Below are 16,861 nucleotides of genomic sequence, written 5' to 3'. Positions count from 1 at the left end.
TTGGTCTGTACAATCCCAGAATACAGTGAAAAATATTAGTCAGAATTTCCCACAGACCACGGCGATGTAATCAGATTACCTGTTTTGTTTGACCGACAGCTCAAAATATAAAAATATTGAATTTATTATCACATAAGACTACGGAAAGCAACAAATCCTAAGAAATGATCAACTGGGACTAAGGAATAAGGAATAGGAATAACTGGGACTTTGGCATTTTTACTTTAAAATGACAAACAATTACTAATCAACTATCAAAATGTAGGCTGATTATCTTTCTGTCGTTTCGGTAATTGATCAATCAGCTAATCGGTGCAGCGCTAGATTACTTTAAGCATTACCTTTGGATTTCCTCTCGTTTGTACACTACATGCAACAAACCCAATAGTCAGGCCCGAGGATTTGCACACGGTCACTACTTTTCAGTTCGTTGTGTTTTTTTGAAAAGAAGAAATGCTCAACGAAACAGCACTTGGACCATCTTTCATTTAGCATTTATGGGAAAAAAAAAATGGCATTATTACATACAGTTCATATATAATTTGGTATGATAAAACAACAAAGGTCAAAAATTAGGTTACATCTACTGAATCATGAGTACAGTAACATGAATATTCCATATATTAATGAAATTTGTTTGCTTTATTACTGTGCAAAACAAAATATACATATCTACTGAATGTGTGAGAAGTACAGTATCAGCGAATGGGCCCCGTAGTGACACAACACTTGTTTTGTATGTAATCAAATAACTGACGATTCCTATAAATACTCCTCTCTGCCAATGAATTCCCAAAAAAACAACAGTATCAGCATTTAATCTAATGGAGAAGTGTAACAATGGCTTACATGAAACGCATATTTCAAAATAACCCTGTTATGTGCCTACAACAGTAAGATACTATTCTTTTAGTCCATAGCTGGTGTTTCTGATCCATGTATTACCTATCAATATATGAGGTAACCAACCAGGTCTTGCATGACAACAGCAAAAAACAGTGTTTCCCCTTTGGAAAACAAACTGTAAATATTGTATCAGAGGACCATTCCTGGGCAAAGAACATAAAATAAAATAAAATTTTAAAAAAATCAGTAATTATTTAGAAATTAAACAGGCTAATTTGATTGACAAGAATTTGTTAAATATAGAAAAATAATGTAATAGCTTTTAATATGGTGGACTTAACTGTCATCCCTGTTCCATCTAGGTAAAGCCACAGTGAGTATCGAGCCTGCTATCAAGGCTCTTAGTCAAATCCACCGTTTTCATTCATCAGTGTCAACACGTGGTATTGTCAACGCGTATGAAGGACATAACAAGAGTCTGAAACGCCTGCTAGAGGTCGGGCTGCTCCTTAAAGCCGACCAGCTCAAGAAACTGACCAACTAACACCACATAGAGCTTAAAGAAAAAAAAAAAAGAAAAAAAAAAAAAAAAAGCAGCACAGACTCAATGTAAAACTCCACATCTGTCAAAAATTAAGCTTTTAAAGGACAATTCCACCCTCAAACCATCTCTCACTGCTACACATCATAATTATTTTTTGATAAACTCCTACTAATGTTAGTGATAACCTACATTTCCCAGAATACATTTTTGGAAACCTCTCTCCAAATATAATTTCTGAACAAAATATGTATGTGAAATGGCAACTACACAAAAGAAAAACACAGAACCTGACATTAGCTGTTTCGTGTTGAACATCTATTAAACATTACGTCATGTCTATCCAACGGTATACGACCAACCGCCAAATAACTGAGGACCCAGAGGTGCAAGAAAAAAAAAAAAAAAAAAAAAAATCGGCAATAGCTGTTTATTTAACAGTGTTGAAGTGTTTCTGGGTGGATTTCTCCCTTAAACCTGGACTGAATTAAACCACCTTTTGTTTTCAAAAGGTGTGCCTGCTCACCAGACACAACACCTCACATATCCTTGAGTCCCCATGGCAGCCCCCTCCCCCCCCGACACACATTTTATTACAAAGTCCTGAAATTGTTTCCAGCGTATGTGTACCGCTTAATTAAAAAAACAAAAACAAAAACAAAAAACAATAAATTGTACTTTGAAGCTTATGAGAAGAAAAACTGACAAGCCAAACTGACTTTTTTTTGAAACTTTCTTTACCCATTCAAATACAGTCTGTAGATGCTGTTAGAAATTCAAGTTTTGTGTGTGGCTTTAAAACAAGGAACAAGACCAGACATACACCATTGGAGCCTCTGTTTTGATGCAGCATTAAAAGTGACCGATTTCGGTTGGTTTTAGAAGTCGATCCTGGTCCTCTTGACTCTGGCATCAACTGGTCGGGACATCTACTGACACACAGGCGGAGATACAGTGTGTTTTGGCCGGCTATCCATCTTTAAACTGCCTTTGGAAATCCACATCAGATAAGCATAGCAGCTGTTCTTTCACGGTCATGTGCAGATGGTTTGATATTTATATTAGTGTCAGGTTTTTGGAAAAAATACTGCAGTTATCGTCTGTTTCAATACTGAAACTTTTAGTTTAGAGTGGTGTACGTTTTCTTTCCACCGGTTTTATTTGATACAAGGAAATATCCAAAATCCTAAATCATAATCCTCATTAATTATTCAGTTTTTAAGCTGAGTTTAGTATACAAATTTTGCTAAAACCATTTTCTATACTGCAATGAAAGGGAAAACTGACTATAGACTATACTTCTAAAGTGCTGTCCAATCATTTTGTTATTAGTGAATTTAACAACTCCTGATTATATTTCCCAATTGGGTTTTAACCAAACTTTTTTTTTTTTGTAAATCAGATTCATCCATAACACTGTCATGATTATTCAAAAATACCTGATCACACTGCTCTAACACTTCTAAAATTACACCCGAGGATCACATGCTTTTGACTGCGGGCAAATAGTGTGGTAATTGACGAGATTAGGGACTGTGACAAAGACATCTACAGTATGTATACACCATCTGCTCTTTCAATGACAAGACTGATCAAGTTTATATGCGCATAAACCTTTCCAAAAATTCCTTTCCAATTGATTCCTGCTCACCAAATCCTGCTTCGGTTTGCAGGATCAGAATGCTGAATCCATGAGAGAAGTCTATGTCCAGTACCCACAGTCTGTGTCCACTGGATTCATGGCTACAGACCTCTGCTTTATTAACTCTACTGCAAGTTCAGTTACACTGCAAAAAAAATGTCCTTAAACATTCATTCATCCTTTCGTCCTTTCACTCACATAAGCTGGTTCATGGGGGGGTGGGGGGTTTAACAAGGTAATTTTCAGGTAGTTTTCTGTTGGACCAGAAGGTGGCAGGGATGAAGCCCTCAAAGTCACTGACAAACATGATCTGGCTTTGATACTGGGAAGGTGAAGGCTCTGTCAGCCGTGAAGCAGTCTGTGCTCTGGTGGGCAGTGATGGCTGGAGCTGGTGATGGAGCCTCGCTGGTGTGTATATTTCTGTCCTGTGAGCCGTTTTGTTCAGAGCTGCGATGAAAAGTCGAAAACTGTTAGCTTGCGGTCCCCTGGTGCTTGAGGACTGTGTAGACGTTGTCCACTTTGCTCAGCCTCTCGAAGAACGGGATGAGGTCCAGCAGCTCGGTGTCGGACATGTCGTCGAACCACGAAGCCACAGGCACCTGGGCAAAAACGCAAATTATCAGCAACCACACCAACGACAAAATTCATCCCTGACGGTGTTTCACTGTTGTAATTTTGCAGGATTTTTTTTTTCTTTTTCTAAATACGTGGATCATGATGCACGGTTTTGTTGTCGAAATCAGCGCTGCAAAGCAATCCCTTAGTCAGATTTCTGCAAGAATTATTTCTGAAATAAATGACAATGCAGCGCATTTTTACTTTCAAGATCTATTACGGATACTAACGTGACGTTTTCACAACTTTTGTAAGTGGATATTGTGACACTGTATTTTCCCCTAAATTACACAAAACAACAACTGAGCATGTAATCAATCAACAAAACAGAACAGACTGAAGGACGAAGTAGAAAAGATTGTGTCTTTTTCTAGGAAATAAACCTGGATGCATCAGAATAACCTAATACTGATGTGTGTGCTTTAAATTCAAGTTTACACAATGGAGTAAAGGCAAGAATCTCTCACTCCCATTACCTTTTCATTTACTCCAACTTAATCGCCTTAACTTCATTTGTAAAACATGCACTGTCCTTTGTTTTTATAGTTAGTGCTGTACGACTACACCAAAATGGCGAAAGCAGGGAATTCCAGTAAAGAAAAAGTCGAGTAAAACGATAAAAAGTTGAATTATTTACTGTGTTACAGTTGTTAATGACGGAGACTTTCTTCAGCAGGTGAAGAATTCCCCAACTTGCTGTCCCACCCAAATACATTGCTGTCACCGTCAAGACTCAGGTACTGTGTGGTGTCCAAGGATACTCACTGCGTTGTCGGGGTGGAAGATGTAGGAGGCAGGGGAGTTGTCCACGATGATGACCTTGTTTAGGTCCCGACCCAGGCGACTCAGGTCCTTAACGTAATTTCCTCGGTGGAAGACGCAGGACTCCCGGAAGAGGCGACAGCGGAAAGCGCCCCACTTGTCCAGGAGATCAGAGACTGGGTCTGCATACTGCAGCGAAAAAAAAAAAAAGCTACTGAAGCTTGTGCACCTCAAACTTAATACATCAACCATTACTCTATGTAAACCTGGAATGAAATCAAAATGTATTTTGACACAGTTTTACTTTTTGAAAAAACTATTTCAATATTTTTTCAGTGTTTGACAGCTTTAATTTGAAAAGGCAGTTTTCAAGACAAAAGGGAGTTACTGTATTATGTATGAAAATTTTTAAAAATGATCCATTTTGAACATATAATGGTTAAAACTTATACTATGTTTACAGAGATTTCATAAAGGGGTGATTTAGTAACCAAAATACGGTAGATTTTGTATTCAGTATGACATGAAATGCATTTACAAAAAGTACTATTGGCATATGGTACAGTACATTATGTATAAAACTCAGTATAAAGTTGACTGAAAAAAGATGGACGTTATAAGGACAGAAAATATAAAAAACGATAACTCCATTTAGATAGAATGATACCAATAATCCTGTTGCTGCTCGTTTTAGATCGTAAGACTATTATCTATAGATTTTTTTCAACACAGGTTTCTTTTTTGTTCTCCTCTTCTTTTTTTTTTTTTTACACTATCATGCTATAGTCCATTCTCCCATTGCTCCTTTTTTCTTTTGTTCTACCTCTGATGTTCAGGGATTCAAGATGTGAAGTAGTTTATAATCTAATTTCCTGTATATATATTCAAGTATTTATTCTGTTGTACCCAACTCGATCACTAGGGGCTGTTTCTTACCTTGGCTAAACTTGCGGTGAACAGGATGCACTCAAACAGTTCTCCCATCCTCTTCAGGAACTCGTCGACATGGGGCCGCTTCAGGACATACACCTGGAAAACACGGCACTTTTCAAACCAGTTTTCTAGAATGCGTACATTTCAAAATACAACGTGTTTCTACAAATCTTTACTGCCTGGGGACCTATTTCTTTTTCTTTTGGTGTTCAATACAAGGTAAGCAAATGATGACCGGACAAAGTGCGGGTTTTACCTAGCCATATGGATCTAGTAGATAGGTTTTACATATGAGTCAAAGAACTTTTATGCAAATCACATACGTTACAGGCATCCAAGACTTGCGTAGGAAACTAAATATAAAGATACTCATGTAGATCACAGAGACACAAACATTTGGCTCCGAAAAGTAAAATCCGGGACTTGTTTTCTTGAAGTTCCTCCGTTTTTTCTTCTTTCTTTCTGCGGTCTTGGCGGCTGAGGGCAGCGTTCCTGAACCAAGTCATCCAGAATAGGCTGTGCTTGTCTGAACAAACCTATCCTGGATTACTTGAATCAGGCCCAGACCCATGGTATGTCTTCCTTCTCCGAGCAGCCACATCTTCAAATCCCTTAAATGCCGACTGCACCTTCTATACACAGCAATTTAAACTCGAGGGCGCTGACATCACACAACCACAAGGAAGGTGAGTAACTGTCACATTAGAGGACGGCGGATGACAACAGGTTACAGTGTGAACATTTTCGCTGAGTTTATCGAGCGGGAGTGTGATGACATTACGTTACCTGGTGTACTGTTCCATCTATTTCCACAGGAATGATGAAATCTGCGTTGTTCACTGGCTGTTGGAAGGACAAAAAAAAGACGGTTTGGATATTTCCAGATATGAACTCTGGGGAAAAAAACACAACTTTATCTCTGACCTTATAGAAAACACTAACTGTGCTGTTGTTGCAGGACAGATGCAGGTAGAGACAAACAGTCTGCAGTGTGTGTGTACTTGGAGAAAAGTACATGTGTTTGTTTCGGTTTAAGAACCAGCTAGTTTAGATTTGGCATTTGCCAGCAATGACAGAAATTTCACTTTCAGAGGCAACAAGATAGTGGAAAATGTGGACCTTACGGAGTGTTTCTAACTATTAAATGTAACTATCTCAAGCTGGAATGTGATCACAGGGGACAAATATGTGCTTTAAAGCCTCTTTGTTCTTAATAAAGCCCACATCCTCTTTTAAAAGTCCCTGCATCATCTTAGTAATTAAAGAACACACGCAACCTGGATGTAAACACAGTTGCTTGTAATTAATGCAACACTACTGTTTTCTTCACTCATCTTACCTTGAAAGAGCTGTGAACTAACGTCTCATCCAGATCTATAACCACACAAATCTTTCCAGAGTCTTTTGACTTCACTGGAGGCAGCAGGGGCTTCACCTGGATCTAAAAATACCACAAAATGATATTTACCTGAGCATGCATGCACGCAGAAATTCAACATGCTTCGAGCAGCATGAAAAATACACAAACAACATTTGAAAGAAGACAAAATTGGAGAGTGCGAGATGCATAAAATTGGATCTAAAATGCCAGTTGAAATCCTTCTTTTTTTTTCCTAATCTCTCCAGCACAGATTTTATCCCTCCATTGCTGTCAAAACAGGACAAAAAAAAAATGCAACTGGAATGAAATGCTATCAGCGAGAAAGAGGTAAACAAACCTTGGAGAGGGTTCCGTTCTCTTCGACCAGCAGAGGGGCATTGTTGTTGACTGGTGGGGGTTCAGGCTGGTCCCGACACAGGCAGCAGAGGAGGCTGGAAAAGAGGCCTCCGCTCCTGGGCTTCTTGGAGGATAGAGAGGGAGAGGAACCTGCAGAGGAAGAGGAGGAGGTCACCACGGTTATTTACAAAAACTCTGAATGACCCTCTGCCTGAGCCACATTAGAAACTTCTGATTTAGAAACAGTCTGTAAAAAAATGCTATTTTAACAATGAAAATGTTTTTAAAATGGAATTTTTAAGATGGGTTGTGTAGTTTTTCTTTTTTAGTCAAAATATGCATGATTTTAGAAAATGATGTTGACTAAAACATTTATCTGCAAAATTTTCATAACTGAATAATCATTTAAGTCATTAAATCAAACACAAATGTCTCTCAAGAGGAACTGGGGGGAACTGCTAATATTTTTCTGCTCTATTATTTAAAACACAATATCTTTTTTTGGACTGTTGGTCGGACAAAGCAAACACTTCATGATGTCTGTGCTCTGGGAAATTTTGAAGAGCATTTTCCGCTATTTCTGATGTTTTTATTCAGACCATATATTGAAAACAATCATTAGTTCCAGCCATATACTGCTAATAAATGCAAGTTTTGTTGTTTATAAAGAACAGTTAAACCCTGCAAAATAAATAAAATAAATAACCAGTAGCAAAACCTTCAAAATTAAGAATAAAAAAAACATAGGGACCACAAAATGTGGGGAAAAAAAAAAAAACTTGTGAAAATCTTACCATGAGCAACTATAGAGACTTAAATATCAGCCTTAAAAACACTTAAATAGAAAAATTAAGTTGTAATGTATATTTTAGGCATAATTCCTATACAGTGCCACCTAACTGATGACTCCACCTTGTCAATGGGTGCATAAAAACAGTAAACTTGCCTCATACTTTTTTTTTTTTTTTTAATGTGCACACACCATCATGGAGACTCAGGAGCTCTTGCACAATCACCTCTCTGACGTCAGCGGCAAACAGCCTCAACCACCACCTTTTACATTCAGCACTTTACCACTGCACTTTAAAGTGTTGCCGACGGAGCAGTAATTACCAAAGGCAATAAGGCACATCCTGAGTTTACTATGGAATGCACTGTGCCAATCAGAAGCGGGCAGACGTCACATGACCGTTGGTTAATGCATGCTACCTTCTGAGGTGGCCGGAGCAAAAGTACAATACATGTATCCTGTTATGCTTGAAGTGTGTCCTTATGCTTTTTGCTAAGGACATGATCAAATGATCAAAACATTAAATAAATAACAGTTTGAAGCCAAAACAATAAACAGAAAATAAACTGGGAACTATTTTGATTAACAAATAGTTGTTGAAGTCTTTGTTTTTCCTAAAACAAAATGACCAGATATTCCCAAATCCTAGCGAGTAACTCTTGAGGATTCTTTGCTTCTTTTCTGGTCTTATAAGACTGTAAATTGAACAACACGTCATCTGTAAACGAAACCTCGGGTAACCACAATGCTATACAGCTCCACTGCTCAAACAAAGAAAGACTGTTACTTCAAGTTCGGTATCACTCATGTACGTCGAGCTGCATCTGCTCTGTTCTAAAGCCCGAGTGGCTTTTAAAATACTTTCTTTTCAAACAACCACTGCTAGATTTAAAAGCAGCCTAAAAATGTAGGATTTTTTCTTTTTTTTCTTCGTTTACCCTCTGGCAACATGGTGCTCATGATTCAGTTCACATATTTGACTTTTTTTTTTAAACAACAGAGCTCAAGCTGCGCCAGCTGATCCCCGCCACACAGGGTTTAGTCTCACGGCCTTATCTCTGTCAGTGACTGTGGTATGACAGAGGAGGAACTGTGCACCTGTACGGCTCAACTGGTTAACCTCATTCCTTACAGTGTTTTGTTCTGCTTTCGTAAAACTACAGTTTACATGCACACACGCAGCAGTTTCTATTTAAATCGTGATTATCATCACATCTTTTGATATGGCTCGTAAGATACGGTGTTTATTTAAAGCCTTTAGTACAGTCGGACAGTCAGCTAAATGGCATGCTGTGAACACACTATGTACACATTACACACACAGTAAAGTAAATACGCTCATTTAAGAAACTATGGGAAAAAGATGCATGATGAAAAACCAGTGGACACCACCGTAATCTAGCTGCAACAACTAGTCGATTATCAGAAAATTGACCGTCAACTATTTTGATAGTCTATTAATTGTTTTGAGTTTTTTTTAAAGAAAGAAATCACAAATTCTCTGGTTCCAGCTGAAAAAACAGACATCCCAAGATGTCACCTTGGTCTACCGTTATCCTTTACTGTAATCCAGTATGATGATAACTCATTAAAGTTAGGGCAGAAAAAAAGTAAAATACATTTGACTTATTTGGTTTCTTATATATTTAATATGTAAATTATAACATATAACAACATTATCTCTTTGACACAGAAAAACAAACCTGCACCGTCTAAACACAGTTTTTTTTTAAAAACGCATGTGACAGTTATTCTTGTAATTCATTCATGACTTCATCTTCATAACGTCATCATAAAAGGTCAGCAGGGTTAATGGCTGATGGCTGACCTAAATAACTCTTGACGGGAAGCTGTCAATATCAGGTATCCAGAGTTTTAGGCTTTTGCAGCTAAATGCACTTCTCTTTTTTTTTTTTTAAAGCTTTGTTTAAGATAAATTAAACAAAAGATTTCTTCCAACGAAAGTTTATCTCGGTCACTGAGATTATTTGTCAAGTCAAAACTCCAATCAGCTCCTTTCTGTGTCCCATAAATCTTAACACTCCTCCGCACTTTTCTGCCTCACATTGGACTTTGTTTTCTGTCTCTTTATGCACCATACTCCCTCTCTCTGTCTGTCCGGACGTGACTGCTTTACCAACACACAAACCTCTGTTGTCCATCTCTCACGCCTCTTTCATTCCCTTCTCTGCCATTCCCTCCTACTCCATTTGTGGATTCAAACCCCGTCTGACCCTCCGCTGGCCTCTGCCGCGCTCAGGCCAAAACAGGAAGAGGAAACAGACGGGTATCAGTGGAGGAAGCTGCTTGCCATCATGTTGTAGTGTAGCGGGAGTAAGCTTGTGATACTATTATCCATGTAGCCCCTTGTTCATACCGAGGAGACTTCATCTCATGGCAGGTTTTTAAGATGGGTTTTTCATTTCACCTCCTGTATCCGAGTGCTGTTGTCATCTTTTGAGCAATTGTGACTTCGTACTATCATGTGAATGATTACAAAGCTTTAACGAGGAGAAATAATCCCAATTTGTCCCAGATAACATAGCCTACTCTCCACAAAAACCACAAAATCTACAGACCGAACCAGTAGCGAGTAGAAATGAATAAGTTTGTCACATCGCAGCTGGGAAATTATAAATTCAAAATAAACCAGAATTTAGGGGATCTTATTCAGTCCCATGTGCCGTTATTTACCGCTTCATGGACTTATTCATTGAGCTCCTCTCTTTTTTCCCTCCCTTCTTCCCTCATATGTCCTCACGATTTCCAGCCTTCGCTTCCGTGTCCTTTTTTGTTACCTCAAGTCGCTATTCACGTCAGTATTCATGCCTTTTATCACACGCCTTTCACCAGAATAAAGTGACTAGCCGGGTGCTGTCCGCAAAACACAGAGCGCGCATTAATTGATAAATAGGGGCATTATGAGGATGGCACAGAGGGAGTCAATTTATGGAGTTAAGTGGAACATTCTGCAGGCATTTGGCTAAAAGAAATATCCCCTGACTAATCTTTAAACCTGAATCAACAAACAGGACAAGCCTGAATGTCACCATAATAAAGCCTTTTATGATACAGGAGGAGTGTTTTGATTTCTCTCTCCAAAAGTTTGTGTTGTATTTACACTCCCATCCAGTGGGCACTTTACAAGTATTTCACTCCTTTGCAGCCAAAACAATGTTCAGACTAACGTGTAATTCTGCTTAAATTAGGTTTCCGATGCAGCCGACATACACTGTAAAAGAGCGCCGCAGGAAAAAAAAAAACGGACGTGCACATTTACCTCACTAAAAGGTTTGAGGGGAGATCTGTCCGCATGAATTTGGGCCATGTGTTGTTTTTACGACTGTTTACATTACGACTGTTTTGTCAGTCAATCAAGGGAATAATAAGCCGTCATTTATAAATGAATCAATGTAATTTACTATCACCAAGCAGCAAATCCTCACATTTGAGGGGCTGGAACCAGATAATATTTGTTTGTTTGTTTTTTTTAAATTACTGAATTGATTCATTGATTTTGAAAAAAGTTGGCTGATTAATTTTCTGTTAATCCATTTAATGGTTTTAGTTCTAGGATTTTTAAATACTAAAATCATAACTTTCCAGAGTGGTATGGGTTTAGACAATCATAAAGTCTTAAAAATAGGTTTATAACGAACCTTTTCAAATGTCTTCCACTTGTGTCGTTTTTCTTTTGACATTTCCAACACTTACACCTGAACATTTTTTTTTTTAAAAATTGATATAAACTGTTCCGACTCAACAATAAATACACTTATTTAAAAAGTACCATGTCGTTTTGCAGTATTGTAAGTTGTGGTTTTCAACGTTGTGTTAAAAAAAACAACAAAAAAACAACAACCCTCCAACACATCTGGCTTCAGACAAAGATGAAACAACTGTTTGATGTGTATTGCAGTGGAAAGTCTCTGTAAAGTCTTCAAATCCTCGATCAGCTTGAGGCAAACGCATATTTAAAGTTTCTATTCATTGTAACTATACCGACGTTAACACTTCAGTAATGCAGGGAAAAGCTTGAGAAAAATAAAAAAATAAAACAAGCGAAACACACAGGCTGCTATGATTCAAAACATAAAGAAACCAACCCAAAACAAAAAGGAGTCCTTCCCTATGAGGCTTCCTTTGCCTGTCTGATTCACTACAAATGTCATTTAAAAAAAATAAAAATAAATAAATAAATCACTCTTTTATTAAAGACACAAGGGCTTGACCCTTGTGTGACAGATGCTGGTATTTACTAGACCACCAGTATTTTTTAAATCTGCCTTAATCAGGGACAGGGATTTAACTATTTTTTTAAAGGTTCAATTCTGTGAAATGAACAGCCCCTTAAACAGCTCTTAAGTCTTTCATGTCTCAATAAAACTCTCCCAATAAAACACAGGCTAACACAACTTTTTAGGCCGGTTGGCGACGTCGGCGCGAACCTGACCTTTCTCAAGTTAAAAGAAAAACACTATGTCAAAACAAACAGATAAATGAAATGTGCACCGAGCCACGGCCGCGCGCGCAGGTTCACGGTTCAAGACGGCGCGGGTTGTATCTGACATGTGAGGATGCGCCGGCATGAGGTCCGGCTGCAGAAGCGACAATTAGTGGCAAATGACGAGCTGACCGGACAGCAAACAGTAGTGCGCTGTGTTATTTTTAGATCAATGGGGAAATGTCAAGTGATTAGCATTTTAACGTCCACCCAAGTACATTTTGCATTTTATGCATGATCACTATGAGACAATGACACCAAAAAAAAAAAAAAGAAAAAAGACATGTCATACATACACTAAACGGATCTCAAAAACAAATACACTCTGACTCAATGTGCCAGTCTAAATAAAAAGCCGTCCAGTAAAAACAGGGACCATCACTGAAAGCCCAGCGTTTTCCTCTACCTCTCCCCGGCCTCTGACCCCACTTTTAGGTCATCACCCAACGCTGTTAAGAGCTGCCACGTCGGGTTTTTAATGTGAATACGAGAGACACAGAATACAGGCCGGTATTCTGTGTTCAGAGGATGCGGTTGTAAAAGGATCACACACACAAAAAAAAACCAAAAAAAAAAAAAAAAAACCTGTGATGTACACACAGCATCGCGTACCTGCTCCTACTGCCATTTGGCCCACATTTTAACGATGCGAAAATCACGTTTTTAAATTCTTTCCGTTCAAACGTAGAGGGATAGGTCTGAATTCAGCGGCTCCCGCGAAAAACAAAACTGTGGAGATCCTATAAACACAACCTTGTGCAAAAATGAAACCAAAACTAAAAGCTTGGTTTTTTTTTCCCATTTAGCGACGCAGACGAACCAGGGTTTTCATATCAGGTTCTCTTCAGGCGGGAAAGAGTATACATGCTGTTTAAGACGGCGGCCGCGTGTCCCCCGCTGAGTAAACTTGTTCTCAAGGTGTGGGGACAAGGTTGCGCAGTAGATCAGGCCCCTACACGTTCACGAGCAGGCCGCCGCTTGACACTTCAGCCACTGATCCATCCACTCGCATCCCAGCTTCTCCTTTAACGTCAAGACACGAACTACCATAGCTCCCTGTGCGGAGTTTGCCCGCGCCAGAGGCTTTTCACTGCAGCCACGACTTAAAGATCAGCGTGGCCTGGATTAAAAGTGACGGCGCGCAGGCCGGGAGTGACACTGGACACTCGGAGATGTCCGGTTGGGGCCTCCACCGGCAGCACTTTCCCAGGCCACGGTGACTGTCAGGTGTGTCCCCCCCCCCCCCCGGATTGTCCAGTGACCTGCATTCACCGCGGAAATCAGAATTTCACAGGCCGGTCACTGGGTTAGGAGGGGAAACGAGAGTGGCACTGCAATAAAACAAACAGAGCTGAGAGCGGTGACAGCAAGGTAGAGGAGATGTGAGGAGAATCAAACCAGTTATTTCTTACATTCCCAGTAGGCAAGTGTCCACTGCAGCAACAGATGTTTACTTGACTGTGATACTGATTGTGCCTGTTTCAAGAGTCTTACACTCAGCCAAGGTTGCTGCGTTCACTTTCTCTTTTATTACCAAACGATGCCATATCATATCTGTGTGTGATACAGATAAGGGGCAGAAAGCGGGTCCGCGGTGACCTCGAGACACCCGTCACGCTTTTATCCGCAGACGAGGGGCTATCAGAAATCAAGCGCCGGTACGTCATTTCCTCTTTACTTTCATCACGGGCCAAAGGGCCGCGGCCATGATCTCTGCGGAGCGGAGAAACTGGCGGTCTCGCCGCCGCGACGTGCCCCCGGGTTCACTTTCCCCGAGGAGCGGCGTCTGTAATCTGTGCGGCCGCGGCGTGTCGTTTCCTGCGGAGCGGCGTACCGTACGGTTTTTCCGAGTTGAGGGACCGCGAACTCCGTGATTTGGAGTTGTGACCGCGGAGCTGCAAAAGTTTTTTTTTTTTTCCGTTTTTTTTTTTTTTGACAGACGTGCAGAACCAAAGCGGCACGGAAAAAAAAAAAAAAAAAAAAAAAAAAAAGTAAAGACACTTACCCCTCTCTCCCGCGGCTTTATTTCCCTCTTCATCCCGGCTGACTTGGGTGATTACTGAGGACGGATTGTCCATCACATCCAGGTCTGGTCCAGAGTGCTGACCTCACACTTCAAACTCGGGAGATTGTCCGCCGCCTCGCTGCCGCCGCTGCATTAAAAACCAACTTAACGTGCACGAAAACCGAGCCGAAGCGCTCCGGCAAACATCGCAACAAGTCGCCTACAGCACGTCCATTACACCCCCGGTGTTGTTGTCCGCTCGGGTGCCCGCCGACGCTCGAGGGCCGAAAGTTATAAAACATTTGACAAGGAGTTGGCAACTTTGATTCAATATGGAGCCTCGACTCCGCTCGCAATTTCAAGATACAAACACGGAGGTTTCAAGGCCTCCCATTTCACTTAAAGTGGCGCAGTGAGGGAATGGCCGCGCGCGCAACGCTCCCTCTGCTGGCGCCTACAAGTTTGACGATGGTCCCTTAAAAGTAGCCCGAGCCGAAGTTACCGAAAACAAAAAAAAAACAACTTAGCCCGAGCTGCTAGCCGCGCCGGACCTGCCCGAGTCAGACGTGCCGTGTTTAGATTTCACCAGAAGACGTTTCGTTAACCCATTCGCATTGCTAACGATTCACCCCCCCCCCACTCCTCCTCCTCCTCCACCTCCTCCATGCCACCTGAACAGTGCCTCACCGATGCCACTTGTAACGTCCATACCCTAAACAACTTAAGGTTATTTATTCGCAGGCTAAAGACAGCAAAGCAAAGTCATTGACTTTAGCCAAACGGTTACTCCCGAGACAACACCGGGGGTTTAAAAAAATAAAATAAAAATGGCTTCATCCTACTCTTTGACCGACGGGCTTATGTCTTTTATAAGTATATACATTTGTGTATACGTTCGGTCAAAAAAATGGGAGAAGCCATTTTTTTTTTTTTTTTAACCCTCGGTATATATATAAGACACGTTGGTCGTTGTGTAACGTCGCTGTTGGTGAAAACTTGCTCAAGAGCTAAAACTTTTTCGTAGGAGTAGCCGCAATGAAACGCCCAATTTGGGTCCCCTTGAAACTGCCTACAGCCAGGGAGCGTCGCACAAGTGTCTTCTCTGTCTCTGGGGTACTTCCCCCCCCCCTCCTCCTTTTTTTGTGTACTTAAACATACAGTAGCTGTAGACATTTCTCTCGCCACCCCACCCACTCTCTCTCTCTCACACACACACACACACACACACACACACGCTTGGTTTGAGTTACACCAACTGGATCACAAGCTGTAAAGTTTTGCGCACATATTTCTTCCTTTATTCGTCATCAGAAAGAGACTGTAATATGTTCACTTCTGCATAGTTGTGATATTTTACTCATTTGTTATGATGCACTCTTTTGCTTGGTGTGACTTTTGTTGAAGTGCAGTGGTGGACTGACAGTACATTTACTTGAGTACTACACTGAAGTACAATTTGTACACATTTGTGCTTTACTCGAGAATTATAATTTTTTTTTTTTTTACTCCGCATTTACTTTACAGCTTTATTTACTTTTTTTCTTTATTAAAATTTTACATACAAAGATAACTTTAATATCAACTTAAAATGTGGTGCATTTTTATCGATGCAACGACCAAATAGTATGTAACTTAGTTAAAATAATCTCCATCTCCCCATCTAAAATGCTACTTACATATAAATGGGAAGAAATAAGGATCGAATCATGAAATGTATAATAGTATGTCACTGACTCAGGATAAACAACAACATCTGCTTCCTAGTTTACACTTTTCTGTTGTGCATTTTCTTGTCCTGTACTCGGACTGGTGGGCAAAATGGATCAAAACCTATATCCTGGTATATATAATTTTATGTCACAACAGATTTAATATCGTACCCTTTGAAAACCCAAATAAAAGCATGTGAGTATTGTTTTAAGATATACTCTGAAAAAAATGTGAACGCAAACGCATAATGACACGTGTGAGAGAGAGAGGAAACCTAAGTTGAGCAACCATTAGAATAAACCACAAACATGATCAGCAAAAAATAAAAAATGATGGTCTGGGAAACACGAAACATGCACTGAAAAAAAGAGAAACTGCACGGACAGGAGCAGACATTTGCACAATAGCAATAGCGGCCTCCTGGAACTGGCGCACCTGAATGGAATGAGGCCATTGCTGTTATTACACCCGGTCCCGATGAGTCGAGCAGTCCAAGAGTACACTTCCAAAAATCAAGCAGTTTTTAGTCTGCATGTTGGCATTTTTCAGGCCTGAACACACTAAAATGGTGACAGCAGCACGTCGTGGGGACAGGGGGTGAGACTCACATACTCAGGCGGCTGGCGTTGCTCTGTCTTTCGCAGGAGAACCCGCGTAAAGGTGCAAACACTCAAAGAGTTCGAATGGAGCGCTTCAGCCGCATCGGTTGCGCTAAGAGGTTTCCCCGCGTCCGCGCTTCCGGGCCACCATCAGGGGACCGCGGCAACACAGCAGCTACATGCCGGGGAGACTCGCG

At 40.4% G+C, this 16,861-nt stretch overlaps 1 protein-coding gene across 1 annotated transcript; it reads right to left on the bottom strand.

Moving 5' to 3' along the window:
- Positions 1-486: 486 nt before the first annotated feature.
- On the bottom strand, positions 487-14,934 carry LOC120798105 (carboxy-terminal domain RNA polymerase II polypeptide A small phosphatase 1-like). Its single transcript, XM_040142142.1, has 7 exons — positions 14,356-14,934; positions 7,058-7,206; positions 6,679-6,780; positions 6,126-6,182; positions 5,343-5,435; positions 4,410-4,595; positions 487-3,628 (listed from the first exon to the last, which is right to left on the bottom strand). Exons 1-7 carry the CDS (start codon positions 14,426-14,428, stop codon positions 3,500-3,502), a joined length of 789 nt encoding a protein of 262 aa, XP_039998076.1. The 5' UTR covers positions 14,429-14,934; the 3' UTR covers positions 487-3,499.
- Positions 14,935-16,861: the final 1,927 nt, after the last annotated feature.

The sequence above is a fragment of the Xiphias gladius genome, chromosome 13, assembly GCF_016859285.1.
Source record: "Xiphias gladius isolate SHS-SW01 ecotype Sanya breed wild chromosome 13, ASM1685928v1, whole genome shotgun sequence".
Lineage (NCBI taxonomy): Eukaryota > Metazoa > Chordata > Actinopteri > Istiophoriformes > Xiphiidae > Xiphias > Xiphias gladius.
Note: the sequence above shows the minus strand (reverse complement) of the source record. Positions and strands in the feature narration are given on the sequence as shown.